Source organism: Melopsittacus undulatus, chromosome 12 (genome assembly GCF_012275295.1).
Source record: "Melopsittacus undulatus isolate bMelUnd1 chromosome 12, bMelUnd1.mat.Z, whole genome shotgun sequence".
NCBI classification, from domain to species: domain Eukaryota; kingdom Metazoa; phylum Chordata; class Aves; order Psittaciformes; family Psittaculidae; genus Melopsittacus; species Melopsittacus undulatus.
Genome location: NC_047538.1, coordinates 21,755,941 through 21,778,959, shown reverse-complemented (window position 1 = coordinate 21,778,959; position 23,019 = coordinate 21,755,941). Strand labels below are relative to the sequence as shown.

Sequence of the window (23,019 nt, the reverse complement as noted above, 5' to 3'; positions counted from 1 at the left end):
GAATGCATTCACTTTGAACCAGCCAGGCAAGATCCAGTGAGGCAGACACTGCTCACTGTGGGCTCTCCTCCAAACGCTGCAGTAATGCATTTTACAGGAGCGATCCCCACGCTCTAAGTCAGCTCAGATTTAAGAAGCCGCATACTTCAAATGTCTCCAAAGAGCACTAAAATGAAAACGCAGTCACAGTGCACTGGGACTGCTGTGAAGCACTATGAAAGAGAAGCTAACATTTGTTTTCAATTACCCAGCACAGATTTGAAAGACTTAAAATTGTCCCCAAAGCATTAAATAAATGTTGTGTGTTTACTACGCGCTTGTGCATGGAAAACTAAAGTTATCTGACAACCATCTCCAAATACCAATATTTTACCAATATTGTACCAATATCATTCTATTGACATAGAATGAGTCTCCCTGGGCTTCAAACTATGTTAAAACATAAAATTAGAAAACAGAGGTATGCTAAACACTGCTGAGATGTACAATAAATGCAAATGATAAAACTAACATTTTATTCCCATATCTCCATTTTGTTCCCAGCAGATCCCAGTGCCATTTTAGTCAAACTCTCCAAACAAAATGCCACAGAAAGCAGGAAAGTTTGTGCCAAATGAAGAATGACATCCATAAATTTATGAACTAACTAGATTGACACTCAATGCATTGCAAAGTGTTTGCCAATCAATAGCCATGAGCATCAATTCCCCATGTACAGCATTCCTGTGCCGTCAGCCTCCCATCAGCAACAGGCAATGCCATTTTCTGCTTAACTTTATGATCACTGTAATCTCCCCTAATCAATGTTATTGACAGGTCTGTGAGATCGAAATCCAGCAAGCTCTGAGGCAGCGGACAAGGCAGAATGATGTGTGGTGAGGACAGTGCCTGGGGTACGCAGAGCTCTGACAGTGTTGCTTAGCAATCCAGCCCATGCATGTCCATCCTTCCGCTGCTGCCTACACCCAGGGAGGGAAGAGATCTCCACAGCAATCAAAATACTGACAAGGAGAAGCAGGAGCAATATCTGCATGCAAAATGAATAACAAGTGCTCTGCTCTATGTGATTCACAAAAGTTTAACTCCCAGCTATCCATAGCATCACGGGAAGCAGGGAGGTGGTGCTGGTTGATAAAGGAAATGTCTTGGTTTCCCTGATAGCCTCCCAGTGACTTTACTGCAAAGCTTACTGTTCACAGAAAGAGACCTGAAAAGCAGCCTGCACTGGGAACTGGGAGAGCTTGGGCAGATCCAGAGTCATCTGTGATCAATAACAAACTTGCCTCTTTTTCTATTGCAAATTACCAGCAGAGAGTAAACTTCTCCCAGTACCAGAAGGCTTTGCTGGGATCTCCACTCAGGATGGACTAACAGCACCAGCGATTGATTCAAGTCACTGACAGCTGTGACAAATGAAAACCATCATATTTAAGGGCTGCGATGCCATATGCCAGACATGACAGGCAGAGCTGTAGAGTAGTGCTGTGGGTTGTGAGATGTGGCCCACATTGTGCCTGTGGACAGGGCAGAGAGGGGTCTGTGTTGTCTGAGCCCTTACTCCAGCAGAGCTGCTGTTTATGCTTAGATGAAATTAGCTGTATGACCTGCAGTAATTGCCTTGCACTTGGGGGACAGAGGACACCAGAGCAATAGCAACTGAACAGGCTGTTGTGTTTTGGGGTTTTTTGTTACTCTTCACATTAAGTCTTTCAATTAAAGATTTAATTCAGATTTATTAGACACTTATTAGGAGCTAAATTTTTCTGTTTATTGCTAAAAGTGACCTGCAATACACATACCATCATCCTTCATTTCTGTATTGCTCCCAAATACCTGCAGACAAGACCATGAGGAAAAAACTCCAGCATCTCAGGCCCCTTTTAAGCACCTGCTGCAACCAGCAGGTTTCTGCTCAGTGACTTGTCCAGTTTGTTCACTATTGGTATTTTCAACCTCCCAGGATCTCGAGATCCCCAGTGGGAGCCAAAGAAATGGTCAGCAATGGTATGACAGACTGAGCATCCCTCTTGAGCACGTACAAGGGATGCCTCAGAGTCTATGACTGAAAATCCCTCTGCGTCAAACGCTGTCAGAGTAGTTAGATCATAAACTAATAACTGTCAATCTCCATTTGTTTGCAATGGCGCAAAGAGGGCTTTCATAATTCTCTTAGAGATATAAAATAGACACTCTGATTTTGCTTTAAATGAAAGCATGTGGTAATGTTAGCTGCCAGTAAACCTCAAAGACAATATTTATACAGCATCGGGAACATTTGCAAAGACAGGAAAGAAATGCTTTTAGGCTGCAAGACCTTAAAATCTACAACCCATAACATTTACACCTCTGGTTAAACACAGAGCAGGATCTGTGCTGCAGCCTCCTGGAAAACCCCATCCACAGCAGGCAGCCTTCGATGATGGTGCTCTTTGAAGCCTCAAAGGTCTTGCAGTGGGCTCAGAGGGAGGCAGCCAGGCTGTCAGCATTAACTAACACCACATCAGGTCTTCTACCTGTGGACACCTGGCATCATTTCCTGGTGCAGGAAAGAAGTGCTATTGCCCTTGAATGAATCCCAGCAGACCAGGCTGTGAGCCCATCAGGGAACCCTGGGGAGGATTTGATCTTCCATCACCCAACACACACTCAGTTTTTGTTAAATAGATGAGAAAGGCCTATTTTATCTGAGGCGGGAGGGAATACCTATATATACACACATCCCTCTCTATGGTGTGTATGCGTATATATAGAAAATACATATATGCGCACAGACTTGCCAGCTTCCAAAGCAGAAGATGACAGCATGTTTTCATATAGTACATCTGAAGAAAAGGTCTTGTATCCCTGCTAGAGCAGAGAAAATTCATCTTGAAACTAAGGAAAGGGGAAAAAAAGGAAAGAGTGCTCTGCTCCTCATCATGCCTGAGGAGCTTAACTATAGTGATGAGCAAGATATAAAAACCTCAGACAGCAAAGCACTGTTCTGGAGACCACGGCATGCATAAAAACTCCTGCAAGCCCTTGTTAAATGTTCCTACCCTCCTACCCTGCAGCCCGTTCCTCCAGGGTGCAATTTTCAGGAGACAGAAAGATTTAATGCTGCCTTGGTTAAAATAACCCCCTGGATCCTCGCTGCAGAGACTGTCATGACAGTGTGTTCCTCTGCTTTATTATATTAATAAGCAGAGTCATTCAGCACTCAACATGATGTGGCTTATTTGACTTGCACATGACTGTGTCCCCAGGCTGCAGCAATACACCTCTCCTTGCAAAAACACTGTTATTTTGAGGCAAAACATCCACAACTCCTCCCAAACACAGCCACACATGCAGCAGGTTGCCACAGGCGTGCAGAAGCAGGGGCTGAATTTGTCCCCAGCTCCTCAGGATGCTGGGGATGACACCCTGCCCCAAACCCTCCATCCCACTCCCACCTCTGTCTTATCCCAGGCGCACGTTGAACCTCTTCTCTGCTGATTAAAGCCAAATACAACAAGAAAACAAAAGGCTATTAAAACTGTAAAAAACCCCACATCTAACACATGAACAAAGCTCTCCTTCCTTTGCCCAGCTTGAAAAACAGCAGCATCCTCCTTGTCCTTGCCTGAAACTACATGAACTTCCCCGTTACCTCTAATTACTGCTCCCTGCCTTTATTTGACGAGCTGTGAGAGGCACATGGTGTTTGTGCACGCCAGGCAGCACCACTGCACAGCCTTCAGAAGATACCCTGGTTTATCACTCTTCTGGAGTGTTTGGTTCAAGCCCAAGCAGAAAGGAGACTGTGTCACTGCTGCAAACTCTGATGCTCTTATTCACATGAACTCGAGGCAGAAGGACCCCAGCTGGTTTCCTGCTCCCCTTCCCATACAGGGTTTTTATGTTTTCCTTAAGATGCAGCCTCAGTAGTATGCTGTGTTGCAGAGGTTTTGTGCCATGTAAATGATGGGTGTTGTTTCTGTACTGGTTATGTTAAACCCAGCTGTTTATCTCTGCTAGGACTGCAATTATTTTAACAGTAATTGTACAAATACACTGGGGGGAAAACCAACAGGAACTTTCTAGTTTGGTTTTCAAAAGCAGAGCATTGCCAAGCGCGATCTGACCTCAGACAAGTCATGTGGAGCCACTTAGCTTAAACATGAACTGAGCTTGGCCATGCAAGGAAAACAGACTGTTCTGAAGGGTTCTGGGCACAAACGGATCCCAGAAGGTTCAGAATTCAGACCATTCCTCATTTACCACCACCTGCTCAAGCTGCTGCAGCACCCAGGTCCTCCCAGCAGACAAACCACCATGTAGAGCTGACAGCAAACATACAGGATAGGGTCAAGCAGCCCACAAGACAGAAGCATTGACTGTCACCTCTCTTCTCCTTCCAACAGCTTCTCCCACACACAAAACCACCAACATGGATCAAGTACGTTTGAAAGTGCCCATTTTGCAGCTGCAGCAACTGCTCCCCAGCCCTCCAACACAATTCCCGTGCTCCTCCTCCTCCTCTTCCAGGGTCACAGGCAAATGCCAAGCCATGGAAGTTGTTCTTTCATTTACAGCATCTGGCTCCTTGGCAGACTCCTCCAGCAATTCTGTCCACAGTTTAAAGCTGTCTCTAGCTCTGCTTCACAGGTTTGCTGCTTTTGGCTTGCAGCAGTCAGTTCCCATCTTCCCTGTCCATCATCTTGGCTGAACTTCGCTCTTGAAACACAGGGATTAGAGCACTCACATTTCCCTCTGATTAGGAGCAAAAATAAACAACACCCCGTGTTGTTCTTTAAATACAAGCACTTCTTTTACTTCCACAGCCGTATTCAGGAGGCCCTGGACACTCTCTTGGTCTTGAAGCACCATGTACTGGGAGTCATTTGCAGAGAAACATCCACCCAGCACCTTGGAAATCCCTGCCTGAAAGGCTTCCAAGTCATTGGGCTCTCAGAAGGAAGGATACAGCCCTGCTTTAGAAACAAGGGAAGAGGGAAAGTTCATGAGTGCCAAAGATCTCCCCAGCACTGTGGGAAGTGCACGGCACTTTGTGCTAGTAAAAGGCTGTGGATAAAAGGTGAGGGACAACGTAGATGCTGTCCCTCATCGTCAGCCTAAAGCAACCACCTCCTGGGATAAGAGGATAAGCTGATGCTCAGCCCAGTTTTTCTGATTCAAGCTGCCAACAACTAGCAGGGATCCATACACCTGTTTGAGGAGCTGCAGCTCATTCTGGATGAAGCAAGGCAAGGCCACCATGGGGTGACAACCTCTGGGCACCACTGGGAGCACAGAGCTCCCATCAGTGATCCCTGAAAAACCCACCAGATGAGGCTTTCCAAAAGAAAGCATCCCAACCCATGCCACCCCAAGGGCAGCGAGTCACCACCCTGGGGGCTCACAGCTTAGTAACAGCAGAATTAATCTGGTGGAGAGCCAATTTGTAAAGAGGCATTTAGAACCAGTCAGGTTCACACATGATCCTCAGGGGATGCTTCATGGAAGCAGCACCTTTGCCAGCTCCGTGTCTCACACCAACAGAAAGAAGCTGCAAACTGTTCCGGAAACACACCCACTGTGGTGGCTCCTGACCTCCCAAAACACTCCTGGAGGAGGGAGCAACAGCCTGGCTATTCATCATTGCTTCCTACCATCACTGGCTCAATGCCCGGAGCAGAATTAATTGGCCTGGCTTGCGAGAGTGTACATTGAAATGGATGGTGCTTCATCTCAGAGGAAACCACGAGCCCTTGTCCAAACAACCCCCAGGACCACCAGGAATAGCTCACACATCTCCAAACCTGGGGAACATATGGCTACAGCCAACAGCCATAATGGGAAAACCCATCAAGAAACCATTTTCTTTGCTTTTAACAGCAGCACAGCTTAAACCTTATCTACCTTTTTGCAAATGTAGAATCATCATCATCATAGAATGGTTTGGACTGGAAGGGACTAAAGCCCATCTAGTTCCAGCCCCCTGCCACAGGCAGGGAACACCTTCCATTAGATCAGGTTGGTCCAAGCCCCATCGAACCTGGCCTTGAACACTGCCAGGGATGGGGTAGACACAACTCCTCAGGACTGCCTGTTCCACATCTGTTGTGAGTCCCTACCATGCAAAGAGCTGGGACGTATGCTGACAGCCAGACAGACCAACATGAGCAGCACAGCCATGGCATTAGCAAGGACCATAGCTGGCACGCTGCATTAGCATCCAATTAGCAGCCCTGTTGGTTTAACAGGCCTATTGGCTCGAGTAATTGTTGCTTGTGATGGGCAGGTCAGAGAAGGAGGAATGCTCTCCTCCCCTGGGTGGGAGGAAAGTTGGATGCTCTATCAATCCCCATCCCCAGCATCCAAAGGCCCCATCTGGAGTACAGAACAAACAGACCGAAAATGGTGCTTCCTCAGCACAGGGGGTGCAGCAGGGGCTGGGCTTCCTCATAGCATCAGCACTAATTCCCTGTTGCAGAGATACCTGGAGCCCCCCTGCAGGGTTCAAGGAAAGCATTCATACTGGGCAGTTGGGGACTTGGGGAATATTTATCCTTTTTGAAGGAATAAGCTCATAAAGAGAAAAGTACAACAGATTTAGGCATTTAAGCACATTTCCATAACTGCTTGCAATGATTCCCAAGCAGCAGCCTTCATTAAGCTGGAACTGAGGCTGAGAGCACCAATTAGCAGCACTAAAAAAGGAATGAAACTGCTGCAGTTATCCCCAAACAAGGAGCTCAGGCCCAGCCTAACCTCTTGTGCCTGGCTTTGCTGGGAATGACAGCAGATGAATGCTCTAGGAAGGTGGAAGGCACAGTATTTGAGATGGGCAGGCAGCTCGGTCCCCCCAGGCAGCCACTGCAGACCCAAGGTGGCCGGTTGCACAGAACCATTTGGCTGCTGGGGGAGGAGAGATGTAAAATACAGTTCATCCTCACATCACTGCCGTCAAAGAAGGAAAAGAAAAGGAGAAACCTTGAAAAGCACTGGAGGATGCTTTCCTTGTGCATCAGCCCCCAGGAGGAACAGGCAGCCCTGAACTGCTGCCCAGCAGGTCCCAGCAGCCACTCTTTTAAGATGCTTGAGCTATTTTAAATCATGTGGGAAACGAAAATTACTCTTTTTTCCCCCCATTCATTCTGTATTTAGGCATATTCTTTAGCTTTCTGCTGCACAAACCAGTTCTGTTGGCAGAGCACAAGTGCATGGCCCCGCAGCATCTCTGCTGCTCAGCTCCTGCTGTGGGTGCTGCTTTCAAGGCAGTAACATTACTTATCCAGTTTTGCTTCCCAGACTCAACCTGACCAGGCTCCACATAAACTTAGTCAAGTTTAGCCTCAGACTGGCAGCAAAGACACTCACTAGTCCAATACACAAACCAATGGGAAAATCAAATCATCTATTTAAAGTGTGTTATGGATTTTTTTCTTCTTTTTAAGGGCCACAAGCAATGATTGTGCACAGAGATCTTAGCCATGCCTTTATCCTCAGAGTAAAAGTGGGAGAAGGGGAAATGATGCTTTTTCATTATTTGTCACACTGCCCGTACTGACACAAAGTCAGTGGACTGCCAGAAGCTCTCCTTTGATCCAAGTAAGTACCATTCTCATAAACATTTCAAATCTACAGGGAGAAAACCCAAAACTCCAGTCAAATCTTTCCAACATGATTCTAAAGATAAATATATAAACAACAAAAGAAATCCTCTTCCTCTCTATATAAGACTTCACTATTCAAGCAAGGCACAAAAGCTTTTTGAAAGAGATGCTGTCGGCGAGGATCCAGAACTGGACCAGAAAAAGCCAAACCTGAAGACTCACATCATCAGCCCAACATCATCACTCACTGAGAGAAAAATACATAGATATATAAAAGATTCTACACTGGGAACTGATTTACTTTTGCTGCTCCACAGAGCAATCATGCCCCAGGACCTGCAGCTAAATGGCTGGAGCTCACATAACTGGAACAGCAAAGGAAGCAGCAGAGACCTTTAATGGCTTATGAAATTCAATTGAAATTGATGGTTGGGAAAGTGAAACATTTAACACCTCAACAATTTAACACCACTGCACACATGTGCACATACACAGGCACCTACATGGACCAAAAAAGGTGAGAGCTCATTTTCCACTTGCTTACATCATCATGACCCCCACAGTGCTCCAGGGAAGCAGACAGCATCCTCAGACACCAACTTAAACAATACATGAATATTTTAACACCTCCAGACCTTTTTCCACTGGAACCTTTAATATAAGATCTATCTTTTGTGAAAATGGCAATACATTATTACAACCTGCCCTGCTCACTGCTCTGGAAGATTAGAAGCCACGTTGTGCATTTCATCTTCTGCAGGAGCTCATAAACCACAGCTGCTATTTGAGAAGACTTTGAACAAACTGTTTGCAGCTGATGTACTTTTCCAACACAGATCTCTTTCGTTATGAAACCTGTCTCTGATGAACAATAGAAAGATATTGTTGACAGGGGTGTAGTTTTCCATCAACTCAAAAATATCATTTTGCAGAATATTTTCACAGCTCAGCAGAAGGTGGAAAGAACGACAATATTATGACTACATAAGAAAGGGGAGAAAAAAGTCACTATAATTAGCTTATAGTAGTTTTCTTGTTGGTTTTAGCTTGCTTAAATAAGGTTCTTTACTAGTTAGAGCCAAATCTGACTTACAAAGCCTTCAGGCAAAACTCACATTAGTTAAAGATTAACCTGGGTAAAACATTCAGAATTTAGCCAAAACACTTCAGAATGATGCTTATATTCACAAAGTAACAAGAACCACCAGTAATCTTAACATTATTACTTTTAGTGCTCCAGGTGCACGGTCAGTCAGGTGCTTTGGTTGCATCATCCCAACCCAGATGCAGGGAAGGAACCGCCACATCCTGGCAAGCATCACCCTATTGTTTATGAAGCAATCCAAGGCACATGGACACTGCTGAAGTCCAGAAGGAGCGAAACATCAGGAACCACTGCACTGGAGCATGTCAGGCCCCTGCCACCATACCCCAGGAGCAGGCAGGGGACATGTTCATGTAGGCACTTCATACAACCACACCGTAACTGAGCTCACCGTTATGTGCTGTACCAGTTGATTCATGGGGAGGCTTTGATGTGCAAATTAATCATTATAACTTTTAACTGAGCTAATGTAAGCATCATATGTTGCTAATTACACAATGCAGGGGGAAAAAATATTGCAAATGAATTTAACTGCTTAATCTAATCAGGATGGCAAGTTGTGTTTTAATTACAAATTGTTGTGTAGCAGCAAAGCATCTGTTGCAATTCAACAACTCTGGTCCCAAAACAAAGCCCCCACTGCATCTCACGCCTGTGCTCAGTGTCCAGCTCTATTCACCACAGCCCCAGCAGCTCCCGAACACCAGGCTAAGTCAGTGGCACACACCCTGGTGGCTGCAGCCTTGGCTGGGGAGAGCAGGTGCATCCCTCTAGTGATGCTGGGGATGCATACTTCCAGCTGGCTAACAGAAATACCAACCAGGAACACCTCTCCCCAACAACATCTTGCAACAAGGGCTCCTCATGGACACCTTTGGGATTGCCGTATTCAGACCCCACTGTTTGTAACCCTTCTTTTAATCTGTGTGATCAGTTCAACATGCCAAGGCAGAAATCTCTACAGTCTTCCTCCAACTTGCTGCCTGCCAATTCACGTAAGCAAGAATCAAGAAGTGCCTTTGGAGCCTGCTTCCTCTATGTCCTTACACAGAAAAACCCAACCTATTCCCAGACTTTGTCATCTCAGATAGTGCCTGGAGCAAGTTTTTACAACCAAATTAAAATCCCTGAGTATTGTGGGTTTTAATGGAGGCACTGATAGAGCCAAGCAGCTACAGGATGGCAATGATGCACTTGCATAATGCATCACCTTGACAATGCATTACCACGAGGTATGTGACAATGACAATGTTCACTGTCCGACTGTACCTGTGGCAAAGAAAAACATCCACTTGCCCGTAACTCTGCTGGTAATTAACTAGAGAGTTTCAGGAAGGAAAGAATACCTCTGGAACATTATGGCAGATACATGGATCTCAAAAGCAAAGGCAATCTATTTTTTCTTATTTTTGAATTCAATACAGCTTCTGCTTGTCAAAAGGAGGGGGGAAAAAAACCCACAGACTCTGAGCACATAAACGTGTTTTAGATTTTGCCAGTTATTCCTATTAAAGCAAAAACCTGCAGTATTTCTGTTGGGGTTTTTTTTAAACACCAGGGGGCTGATTACTGTGAAGTGATCTTAGGTTTCTCCCACTAAGTGGACAGATGGATTGCTACTTTTGCAACTTCTTTTTTGCAGCACTGAATTCAGTTGCTGGCAGGAGTCTCCGTTCCAGCACTCCCCAGCATCGCTTCTCTCCCTGCACTTACCATCTCGCTTCCCAGCCTCAGGCTGGGATATGGAAGAGGCTCTGCACAGCACAGGGATGCGCACTCACCCTCCAAGCTGAAGGGTGCACCCGACTGTGTCAGCACCACATGTGCCCTGCACCTCCATCGTGCCCATGCTGGGGGAGAGGGAATGGCTCAGCACACCCCAGCTCCACACCTGGATCTTCCTGCCAAGGGAGATGGTGGTGATGCTATGGAGAGAAATGCCACCAGCACTAGCCAGAACACAAATGAGATCTCTCCAGCATCCCAGCGAGCAAGCTGAGCTTTAAAGGGTTCTGCAAGGTGACAAGGAAACAAAAGCACTGCAGACAAAACCTGACTTCTTGACTCTTTCTTAAAAGAGAAATCTAACAAAGCCAACCACTTGCTGCACAACTTCATCCCTGCTACCCTGAGGAACACAGCGAGCCCATTTGCAGTGGTAAATGATTCACGAATGGTTGTGAACACTTTGGGTCTCCGGCCAGCAGCCATTGCATTCACAACCCATCATTCTCACAGGCAAATACAGCTGCTTGGGAGAAGCACTTGGAAGAAACTCCTCAGCATGCAGGGAAGGGAGCTGCTCATTCAGCAGGTGCTTTTCAGGAACCATCCTCCGAGAGGACACAGCCTGACATGCTCCCATAGGCATCATCCTGCCACAGCCCAGGGACTGCAGTCCCTTTAAGGGGAGGACAAAGGACAGAAGGAGGAAACACTCGGTTTGATCCAAGCAAGTAAAAAAAACCTATGAAAAGCAAAGTGCCAGCCCCAGGAATGACTAAGCACAGAGCCAGGCAAAGCAGGCACTGGGCTGGCTAAAGCAGCCACACAGCACACGTTCCCAGATGCATACCAGCTCTGAAGGTATGCCACACAGAAAAGCCATTTCTGGGGGAAAAACAACTAATCCAAACCTAAAAATAAAGACCAATTCTTTAGCAAGCTGCATGTACTGCCTGTGAGTGCTGTTTATAAGCATCCATATCCATCCCTATCTCCAGCTGATGCACAGATAGCAATAGATGGGTCAATAATCATTTCTCTACAGATATGTGTCAGCCCTCCTCTCCTCAGCTCTCAGACAAACCTGTTACAATAGCCACTTACTTTAACCCTGAATTATCCGCCTCTGCTCATCTTCGTGGAGAAGGAGACAGCAGAGAAAGCAGCAGGCAATTCCCTGCGATCTGAAAGCTCACTTTCTAAATCAAATCAATTTTTCTAACGCAATTTGCCTAATCTAAATCACTGACCCATGCATTTTCTCACAATTCTTTGACAAGAACTGCACCAATTGAAGCAAAGCTAAAACACTTCAACCAGACCAATTCATAGAAGTCTTTAGAGGAATTCTTTCATCTCTGTAATTAATTCTTTAAGTACCACAGTGGGATGCTCTGAATTCAAACCCAGTCCAAGGAGTAATGATTATACTAATGGGATAAGCTGTGCAGTAAATAAATGCGAGTGCCCTGCTGAAAGATATCATTTTCAACAGGAGACTCCCATCCAGGGAGATAACTGTGTTTTGGAGATAATAACTAAGATGATGAAGTCCCACAGACTGGAGTCCAACACAGCAGTTCCCAGACCTCGCACACCTAACCAGGCTGAGCATTCAGCCAGGGGACATGGGGAGGCCTGACTGCCCATACACACCTGGACTTGGCTCTGCTGGCCACAGGAAGGCTAGTGGGGACAGGTAGTGCAGTAAGTGAGAACGTGTGGAGACACAGAGCCTGGGGGAGCTTGGGAACCACCTGAATGTTTGCTGGTTGGTGTAAGAACCAAAGCAATGACCTCTCTTTGACTTTCCTTTTCTGTTAACTGGCTAAATGCAATAAAGCTTTCTAATGCATTTAATGTGTTGGGCTGCAATATGCTCAGAGAAAGAGATGAAGATGTTTTAACTCTGGATGAGCAGGACACTTTGACAAGGCACAGCTGTAGGTCCACCCAGGAGTCAATACTCCTCAAAGCCCCACATCCCCCAGGGCTTACAGCAGACAAGAGTAACCTCATTACAACACTAATAGTGTTGCAAATATGAGGGGTCTGTAGTGAAATAAGGTGCACAACATGGACATCTGGGGTGTAAAAAGGAACACCAGAAGAATAGTTCCTCAGTCCCTGCAGAGATGTCCCCAGACCCCATCACTGAGCAGCTCTGTCACACCAGGGAGGTGATGGGGTGGGCACCACAGGCTGGTGGTTTATTATTTTAGCAACAAAGAACATTGACTCCATCTCTTTATTTCTTCTTCAGACTTCCCATAAGAGTTTTAATAGGCAGGTACAAATCAAACCCAGCAAAAGAAACAAGTGCTAATTCAGCCCTTCTCCAACACAACTGATGGCACTTGGCCTTATGATACCAGCTCTGGAGCAGCCTGAGAGAGCCCTGACACCATCCACATGCCTCAGCAGTGCTCAGGATGGGATCTGGAGATGTCAAGCAGGGCCAACAGATTAGCCACACCACCTCAGCAGCCTCCCATCCATGGTGAGCCCCACTCCTCAAACAGCAGCAGCAAAAAAGTCTCATCAGCTGCCTTAAAAGACCAACCCCAGAGCCAAGCTTCACCTAAGAGCTCTGTTTCCCTGCCAGCAGTGCTTCAGCCATGGGACTGCTTCCCTGGGACCCCTCATGGGGATGATGAGAGCACATGGACCATGTCTTCAATGGTGCCTGCTCTCTTCTCTAAAGCCTTTAGAGATCTACAGATGGAAGAATGATGATTAATATTTGAGAAGGAAAAAAACCACCTCAACTGCAATAAAATTAATGCTGTCTTCTGCTTTCCTCTTGCTTGTGTCTCTTCTTTCATGGAGTTGATCCTTTTTTGCACCAATACTCATGATAATAATTTTCAGTGGCCTACTCCTAAGCAAAAGACAGGAAATGAGTAACTGAGCTGCATTAAAATAAAAGAGGAGGAGACCTTTGTATATTAATTCTCACAGCTGTCAGAGATGAGGATTTAATAATGTTAGTAACTAAGCTACTCCATTATTTCCAAACACCTTGGAGGAGAATGCCTTAGTGGGAAATGAATTAGTGTGACTATAACAGCCTTTTGAGCATTTTCAAAGCATGATCTATGGCTCATCATCACATGCATTTCAAACCCTTGCCCTTTACTCTCCAAATAACCTCCACCTGTAAATGTATCTACATGCCAGGCTCGGCTCCTTTTGAGGGTTTCCCACACCCTGTTTAACCGTTTGTCCCTGTCTTGCAGACTGGCCTGGGTTCAGTTTTGGATGGGTGATGAGGATGGGAAGTTTTGGATTCAGGTCATACGATAGATGACAGAATGAAGCAGAGAAGAAAAAAGGTAGGTGGAATACCGGAAAGGTCTAATAGGCTGTGAAATCCTCTGCCAAAGGAAGCTGCAAAAGTCCTGCTGCCTGCACCACTGAAAACCAGCCATGCTCAGGAACAGGCTGTACAGAGCAACCACTGCAGACAGGGAAGGCAGCTCATTCGCCAGCTTTTCCAGCTCTAATTCCTATGATTTGGTGATGGCTGAGGCATGCTGGCCTTCAAGCTTGCCCTCACAGAGCTCCACTACTTCCAGAGAGCTTTTACCATCCTCTCTAGATGCTTCTGCTGCAATGTTTTAAAAGCCTGTTTCATTGTGTGGGTCTGCATCGTGTCCTTTATGCACACAATGAAAGTCAATCAGACTTTTTGTGCTCATAGGCCCTGCACCCCCAGCTCTCTAAGTGCCTTTCAAAACCATCAGTGACAATGCAGACTGCTATAGCCCAGCAGAGCAGGGCACAGAGACACCCAGGTCTGATGGCTGGTGTCTGTCCCCACACCAGACACTCACATCAGGCAGGGACTTGCCCCATGCACACTTCCAGACCAGCTCCTTCCAGAACTCATCTCAGACTTGCTCCTTTTTCACATAAGAATATGGGTACCAAAGACAGTCAGCAGCTACCAACTATTTGAGTTTCTAATTATTGCTCGTTGCATAGAAACCTGCTCCATCTGCTCAAGGGTTCCCTTTTAGGGTGCATGTACTCTTGTCTTTTTTTGGTGCAAGTTTTTTTTGCGCTGCAGCATCCATTAAACAACCCTCCTTCCCCATCACGGCAAAGGTCTTGCAGCTAAGCAAATGCTGCAGCTAATTGACAACAACTCCTAAACAGAGATATAAAATAGTTGTGTCTGTCACTCAGGCAAACAGCTGGCTTTGGCAGCCCAGCTGCTAAATAATGCAGAACAGTTCATTTCTCTAACTCAGAGAAGATCCTTTATAAATGAAATGAAAGTCTCCAGTGCTACAGAGCCATGCCCTGATCATTCCTGCATCTTCAAAATCTAATATTGCCCATAAAATCCATAAGTAACATAAACCCTGTTCCTTCCACTACTCTCCCAATCAGAAATACTGGATTTAAATCACCTGCTGGCAGGTTTATTACAGGGCCCACAAGCAGATAAGGTCCTGTGCACCAGCCCTCTGCACTTTACGGGTAATAAATCTCTGCATTGCCATCTGGTTTTGAAACACTCCCGTACAAGCAAAACAAAAAACCATAAAGATACCTGCACCTCTAACTTAATCTTCTGAATGATTTTATTTCTTGGGTAACAAAGATGGCACTCCCCCTTCTCTGCCTGAAATGCTTTTCCTCTCCAGGCTCATGACCTCCAGAACTCCCTCAGCTCACACCCAAACTCCCCCAATATATACTTAGGGCACATGTTACCCCTGTGCAGACAAACATGCTCAGCATAGGTAGGATAGTTTTCCAGTATTCTTCCCATCTGGGGCAGCTTTGTGGCACTGTCACTGATGGGTGCTGCCTAATGCAGGTGGGTTTACACCATCTCCTTCCCATAACCACACCTCTGGTCCCTTCATAGTCAAGGGCAGCACCATACCCTGGGGTGGAAGGACACAGCCATGCATCCACAGAGCCCCAGCACCCTCTCCCCAAAATTCAGCATCTTTGTCACTAGAAATCCATCCTTCTGCCATTGCAGGTCTCCTCCACCATGGAAGAAGTGATGGGGCAGAGTGGCTCCTAAGGGCCAGCTGGTGCAGGCACGGTGAGATGAGCAGAGCTGGTTTACGTGCAGTTTCCAATTATTCTACTCATCAGACAGCAGCCTTATGGAAACCCCTCTGCTCCTGGCTATCCCTCACCGCCTTGGGGCATTCCTTTGCTTCACCCCTGACTACCACCATCACCAAAAGAAATAGACAGAAAAAACCCAAATGCTACACTTCATTTTCCTCTACTTGCCTGAAGTTCCAAGAGACAAGATAGGACATAATCACCACTTTTAAAATCATCTCCTATGACAGGCAAATTGATCAAGTAGGGAGGCTGGGCTGCTTTTGAACTTGAACAAACTGATTTTCCATGAAAGATGGTGTTTACATTGCCTCTCAATAGCCTGCTGAAATATGCACACCTCTTGCCATTTCATCAACAAAATTTGGGAAGAATGAAGATATCTGGGGGAAAAAAGAGAAAAGGAAAAAAGAAAACATGTTCAAATCTGGAGCACATCATAAATTCATGAAGCTTTCTGAATGCTGTCAGAAACAAACACATTTATGTAAACAAGGGAAAGCTCAAAGTGTGCAGCAAGACAAGTTTTGGATAGTGTGGAAGAGATGTTAATATTTACAAGACCACTCTGCAAGGTACTGTGCAGACAGGCAAGTCCTTCCACTTTGAATTGATCCACCCCAGACACTCCATGCAGCACTTGCATTACTTCCCATTGCAGCACCCTGCATCACAGATGTGAATGGAAACAGCCAGGGGAAGCCATACACCAAACAACACATGCCTACCCTGTGAGTTCTATCATGAGACCTCTTTGCTTGTAATTTCTGCCTGCCCAAGCTCACGTGGGAACAGCTTCCTCTGAAATGCCAGCTGGGAAACTCCCAACAGCATGAAATCGAAGTATCTTCCACGACATCTAGAGCACCACATGGTAACTCACACTCCCCAGCCTCCATGGCACTTAATGCGAGAGGATTTGACAGCCATAGTTGGGAAGGCATCTCTGCTACCACCACATGCCAGTGCATCAGCTGAGCCACTGACAGAGGTAAGTGCTAATGCTATGCCAACAAATCAAGTCACTGCTTGTCATTAACAAACATTAGTTATATTTAGGTGGGGGGAGAAGAAGGAATCAAATTCAGTGAATTTGTTTTGTTGAGCTGACAGTATTTATTTCAGTGAGATAGCTTCTCATTCACCAGCATGTTTATTAAGGCAGAAGGTTTTCGTTTTGCTTCCTTCCTGAGCGACATAGGAAATTGCCACTTGCTCTTTCCTCCCTGCTCACACCTCCAATACAGTTCAGGTCTGCAGCCACCTGCATGAGCGAGACACATTGCAAGATGAAGCCACCACTCCATCACATCAGCCTCAACAGCTGAGGTTGGGAAGAGCAGCACTAGAAACTGCCATAACCCAACACTATGAGTAAAGATACCCTTTGCTTCCTCTACCTTTCAGCACAGAGACCCTCCTGGGACAGCAGCCAGCACAGGTCTCCTGAGCAGCCTGGCTTCACAGCACATTTCTGAGGAGCTAAGAAGGGCAGGAGGACCCTGACCCAGTGTAGGGGCACCAGGGTGGAAAACTCCATCCCATCAGCACCAATGGGAAAACCCTATGGAGCCCCAATCGCTGCCATGCTCCATTATGCACAGACTCTCAGAAACAAGGGAGTCCTTGCCCAGAGATGCTGTGTGTGCATCAGACATCTGCCTGGGTTCACAGAGCGATCAAATCCATGATGGCAAACCCACCACAGCAATTAAATAAATGCATGCCATCTCTGGCTCAGGAATGCTTCCTTGATCCAAAAACCCTTCCCGAGGCACAAACCGTGTGCCAGCCTCTGCAACCCCCTGCTCTGACCTCCTACAGCTGCTCCTGGGCTTGTACCTTCCCTGCCACACTAAGCTGCTTTAAATATGAGACAACAGGACTTGAGCTGCCTATCATCCCCAGTAATAAAATACAGCAAATTAATTGCACTTTATCGATTTTCATTTTTTTAATGTAACAATTTCAGCATTCAAACCTCCACAGACTCCATTGATCAGCCACAGAGTCAGGTGTCAGTGAATGGAGCTTTGCAACCAAGCCTGACAAATGGAAGAAAATAACCAAACCCCAAAGCAGTGAGTGATGTGGGCTTCCCCATTGCAGAGGAGCTGAATCATCACTGACGGCAGATGTTGAAGGGAAAAGCGCTGCACAGGGCAAGTCACACAGCTGCCCCCTGCACTCCCAGAGAGCCTAATGTCAATTGCAGCAGCAATGCATAAATCCAGAGCAGCTCCACTGCTCTGATTTACACTGATGAGAAGTTAAATCAGAGTATCTGAAATACAGTGCTCTAATGGATGCAGGAGCAAGAGGCAGTATCATTTCAGCCTTCCCCACCCCACTATCCCTCAAATCACATCAGTTTGAACAGTCATTGCATAAAACGTTGTAATCTGCACTAATGTGAGGAAAGTAACCTACATTTCCACAGTTTGCATGATCACATTCTGCAAATCTATTATACAGTAGATAACACAGGTCTTTCATTTTTGTTCCTGAAGAGTCTCTGCATAAAAAGTGCCTCCATATTACGTAGAGTGATACAGGGACACATAATAAAATAAGCATAATGTCTTTCCACCCACACCTCCCTGGAGGCACAGTCTAAAAGCAATTCACATGTCCTTCCTCAGACATGGATCTTGACAGCCCAAGTCCATCTTACAGGGGCCGAAGTGGTTGGGTTTTCATCAGCTCTGTATACCCCATCCCTGCGCTGCCGTACCCACACCATCAGCAGCCAGCCCTGTGTTCCCATACCTGCTTTGGGGTGCGGGGCAGAGGAGCTAGCCAGTGAGACAGCACCAGGCAGGAAAACAACACGTCCAGGTAATTTATGCAGGGATACCTATTCATATAACATCAGAGACGGCTCCGCACCGTCAGTGAGGAAGGTGGCCAAAACCCCTGCCTAGATGCCAGCAACAAACAGGGGCCTGCTGCCAGCAAGAGACATCTCGAGCTCGGCTTGAGCGGCCTTTGGCTGCCAAACACACACGCACACCCTCTGCTCACAGCCGCACACACGCCAGCAGCCAGGCCGCCAGAGACCCAGGGACAGGAGAGTGATCTCTTAATTGGACCTTCACAAAGCTATTTAGGGGACCTGCCTGACAGGCGAAACGAACGTCACCACTTTGAAGAGGCTGGAGGAACTGGGACCAGTGCACCTCCAGTCCCCGAACCGCAGCCTGCCCAGAGCCAGCTCCAGTAAGGGGGAAGGGAGAGAAAAGCAAATAAATAGAGAAAAATGGCAAGTGCCCAACACGACCGTCTGTGTGAGCTGGGAGCTTTGCAGGGCTGGCAGCACCGCGGCATGACTCATGCAGGTGTCTCTCCCGGCTGCAACAACCCAAACCAAGATGTGGTTCATTAACCCCTGTAATCCAGAGGAGGAAGGCGACTTGCGGCGCAGCGAGCCACAGGAAGGTCAGCACAGCCCTGGAGGGAGGTGTTCCCGGACTCCGCCACCTCTCGCCTCTTTCAGAAAGAGGTTTCCCCAGCTCCCAAACGCCCTCTCCGCACGCAGATGTTGCTACGGTCCACGGCAGGGGTGGGATAGGGCAAGGGACAGCACTGCTACAAAAGCAAAGGGATGCTACAGCCTGGAGATGAGGAAGCAGCGCAGGCTGGGGACTGTTATTCACAGCTTGAGCTGAAAGCACACAGCGAGCTTCTAACGCGCACATTGTGCAGGGAGGCATTCAGAGAGCAGAGGAGAGGGATGGGTACGACGGTAGGTTTGCAACCACAAACTGTTTCAAAGTGGGTTTCCATATGCTTAAGCACTCAGAGCGCTGGAAGGATTACACCCACAGCCCAATCTCACCATGGTAGCTACCCACACAGGAGGCGACGGGAGGGGGGGAAATATCAGAGAAAAGATTATCATTAATGTGGCAAAGCAACAAAAAAATATCAGCAGAAAACCTGTTCCTCTGCTGCTCTTAACTCTCTCCTCGAATAAAAGGAATAGAGAGCATTGCACTGGCGAGAGCAAGCCATCCCTCCACCGGGGCAACTCATGCACTGTGTCCCTTGCTTGGTGCCCCTTTCTGTGCCCTGCACCCCAGTGCCCATGTCCTGCTCAACAAGGCTCCCAAGTGCCCCTGTGGCTGCACAGTCGCAGGCAAAGGAAGCAGCCGAAAGGCAATGGGTGCTTTCTACGGCAAGCAGAGCAAGGACTGCCTTGTGTCCATCGCCTGTGTGTCCCCGAGGCGAACGGCTCGGTCCTAGCAAATCGTTCCTCCCGTTTCCCTGCAGAGACCTTTCCCAAAACACTTCCTTACCGCAATGCATTCCCTGTGCCCTCCCGAGGAACAGCAGCTGCTGCTACCGCTCAGCAGCGATCCCACGGATCGTTCCTTTTCCCCTAAACCCCTTGCATTTAGGCGTATTTCTAAAGCCCCAGTGAAGTTTCCCCAGCAGCGCAGGCTCCGCATTACGGCCAAACGGAAGCACCGTCCCGAGCAGCAGGGAAGGCAACCGAGGCGCTGAGCAACTTCAGCACCGATGCACCTTAATTAATTTGTTTTTAACAGCCCCTGTTCATTGATAGCAACATCTGCCGAGGAGCTTATAGGAGCAGGAGGAGGAAAACGAGCCCGGAGAGAAGTCCTGGAAAGGACTTTCCCAGAGGCAGCGCTTCAGTTTGCCAGCCTGGGGTGAGCCTTTCCCCGGCACCTGGGACCCAAACGGCTGCTCCCGCATTCAGCTGGGAGGGAGGGAAGGGAAAAATAGGGAAAAATAAATAGGAAAATAATATGGAAAACTAAACGGAACGAGAGCGCTGCTGTGCGCCTGAACTCATCCCCCGCAGCCTGGGGCGTGCTGCCGCGCAGCCGGCCGCAACTCAGGGATCGCACCTCCGCTCCCCTCAGGGCCTGATCCTGCTCCCTGCCAGCCCGTTGAAACCCACTCTGCTTAAGATTACAGCGCAGGAAAGGCAGCACAAGTATTGTGTTATCGAGATTGAACCCCGTACATCTCTCTCCCCCCTACCAAGGGCAGGCAGAGGCGGCGGGGAGCAGCAGCGGGAGCCTTGGGAAGCCCCAAACCCCACGACCCTTCCCAGACCCACGCTCCGGCCACCCGAAACTTTCCCTTCTTCCCCCCACCCCGGCAGCGACCCACAGACAGCGCAGGGGGCTGGTGACACACACGGGGAGCGGGGAGGGGGCACGGACACGGTTGTGCAAACAACGGAGGCGGCTGTGGGGGTGCATGGAGGAGCTCCATGCGCCCAGGAGATGGGGTCTGTGTGTGTCCCACCCGCGGGGGTGCCCTCCGTGGGCACGTCGGTGGGAGGGCTGGAGGGGAAACGGCCATAAACAAAACTGGGAAGAGGATAAAATAAAGTTAAGGGATTTTTAGGGGGGATTAAAGACAGGAAAAGCCCCAATCGGACGCAGGGGTCGCGGAGCGGGGTTTACCTCGGCACAGGAGCAGCAGCGGCGCCAGGAGCAGCGCGGGGCCCCGGGAGAGCATCCTCTTTGTTCCATGCCCAGAAGTAGTCATGGTGCTGATTTATTTGGAGCGGGGCGGGGGGCCGGGGGTGTCGCGGCGCAGCCGGTAACCACTCCCCCCGCGCCCGCCCGTCCGGCGGCGGGGCCGGGCGCCCAGCGGAGGGGAGAGGGAAGGGGGTGTCCCCGCTCCCCGCCGGCCCCGCACTCACGGCCGGCCCCGCCGCATAGCCGCCCCGGGGGGCAGCGGGCTCCGCCCGCCGCGGCGGCAGCAGCAGCGCTCCCCCGGGGCAGCCGGGGCTGCGGCGGTGCGGACGGACCGGGGCTGGGCCGGGAGGGGCAGAGCCTCACCTGAGGGGATGGGGGCAGGCCCGCAGGTGCGATGAGCGCTGCCCCCGGCCCGCCGCTCTCAGGAGCAGGGGCTGCCGTGCGGCCCTCGCTGCCGTGCCCCGGAGCTGCCGAGCCCCGGTGCTGCCGAGCCCCGGCTCTGCCGGCCCGCACAACTTTGTGCTCGCTCCCGGTGGGCTGCGGCCGGACCCCCGAGCGCAGCGGGGCCGGAGCGAGCCGGGGCTTCCCTCAGCGGCCCGAGGGGCGTCGGGAAGAGCGCGGCTGCCCCCTGGCGGCCGCTGCCGTCAGTGCGCGGAGCGGCTGCGGCCGGACGGGAGCGGGGGGGGGAAGTGTGCAAAGAGCAGGGTGCGTGTGCCCTGCCAATGGGGGTGTCGTGTGCAAAAGAGCCGTGTGCAAAGGGGTGAGGTGTGCAGGGAGCACTAGGGACGTGTGCAAAGGGGTGTGCAAAGAGCATCCCAATGGGTGTGCAAAGGGGCGTACAAAGAGCATCCATCTCAATGGGTGTGCAAAGGGGCATGCAAAGAGCATCCCTCCCAACGGGTGTGCAAAGGGGTGTGCAAAGAGCATCCCTCCCAACGGGTGTGCAAAGGGGTGTGCAAAGAGCATCCATCCCAACGGGTGTGCAGAGAGTTGTGCAAAGAGCATCCATCCCAACGGGTGTGCAAAGAGCCGGGTGCGTGTGCCCTGCCAACGGGGGGTGTCGTGTGCAAAAGAAAGAGCCGTGTGCAAAGGGGTGAGATGAGGTGTGCAGGGAGCACTAGGGACGTGTGCAAAGGGGTGTGCAAAGAGCATCCCAATGGGTGTGCAAAGGGGTGTGCAAAGAGCATCCCTCCCAACGGGTGTGCAAAGGGGTGTGCAAAGAACATCCATCCCAACGGGTGTGTAGAGAGTTGTGCAAAGAGCATCCATCCCAACGGGTGTGCAAAGAGCCGGGTGCGTGTGCCTGCCAACGGGGGGTGTCGTGTGCAAAAGAAAGAGCCGTGTGCAAAGGGGTGAGATGAGGTGTGCAGGGAGCACTAGGGACGTGTGCAAAGGGGTGTGCGAAGAGCATCCCAATGGGTGTGCAAAGAGCATCCATCCCAATGGGTGTGCAAAGGGGTGTGCAAAGAGTTGTGCAAAGAACATCCATCCCAACAGGTGTGCAAAGAGTTGTGCAGAGTTGCGCAAAGAGCATCCCAAGGGGTGTGCAAAGAGTTGTGCAAAGCATATCCATCCCAACGGGTGTGCAAAGGGGCGTGCAAAAAGCATCCCAATGGGTGTGCAAAGCCACACAGACGGGAGTTTGCAAAGGATGCCCAAAGAGGTCGGCAGCAGGAGGGAAGGAGCGTGCACAAGGACATGCAGGGTGGCACCACTGGCTTTGCACAAGCACTACCTGGCAGCAGTGCAGGCACAGGTGAGCTGCTCACACAAGCAGGTGTGTGTTTAGTGGTGCTTTGATTATGAAACCACCTATGATCTGTTGGCCTCTATCATCAATCCCCAAATGCCCTCAGCTGGAGCCAGCCTTGCACTGAGAACACGCTCGGCTGGGAGCTGGAACAGCAACTGCAATAAAATCAGTGGGGAAAAAGGAAAAGGAAAGAAAAGTAGAGGAAAAACTATAAAAAACCCTCCATCCCCTTAGGTTCTTCTGCAGTTTTGCAGACATGTCTGAGTTTGATTTCTTTTCCCTCCCTGCATAAACAACCTT

General features: G+C 48.9%; 1 protein-coding gene across 1 annotated transcript in view; it reads right to left on the bottom strand.

Moving 5' to 3' along the window:
* Nucleotides 1-21,033, bottom strand: part of TMEM132B (transmembrane protein 132B) — a 232,750-nt gene extending 211,717 nt beyond the window's left edge. The window contains exon 1 of the mRNA XM_034068450.1: nucleotides 20,949-21,033. Coding sequence (XP_033924341.1) covers nucleotides 20,949-21,033 — 85 coding nt within the window. The remainder of the gene's footprint in view (nucleotides 1-20,948) is intronic.
* Between the last annotated feature and the right edge of the window lie 1,986 nt (nucleotides 21,034-23,019).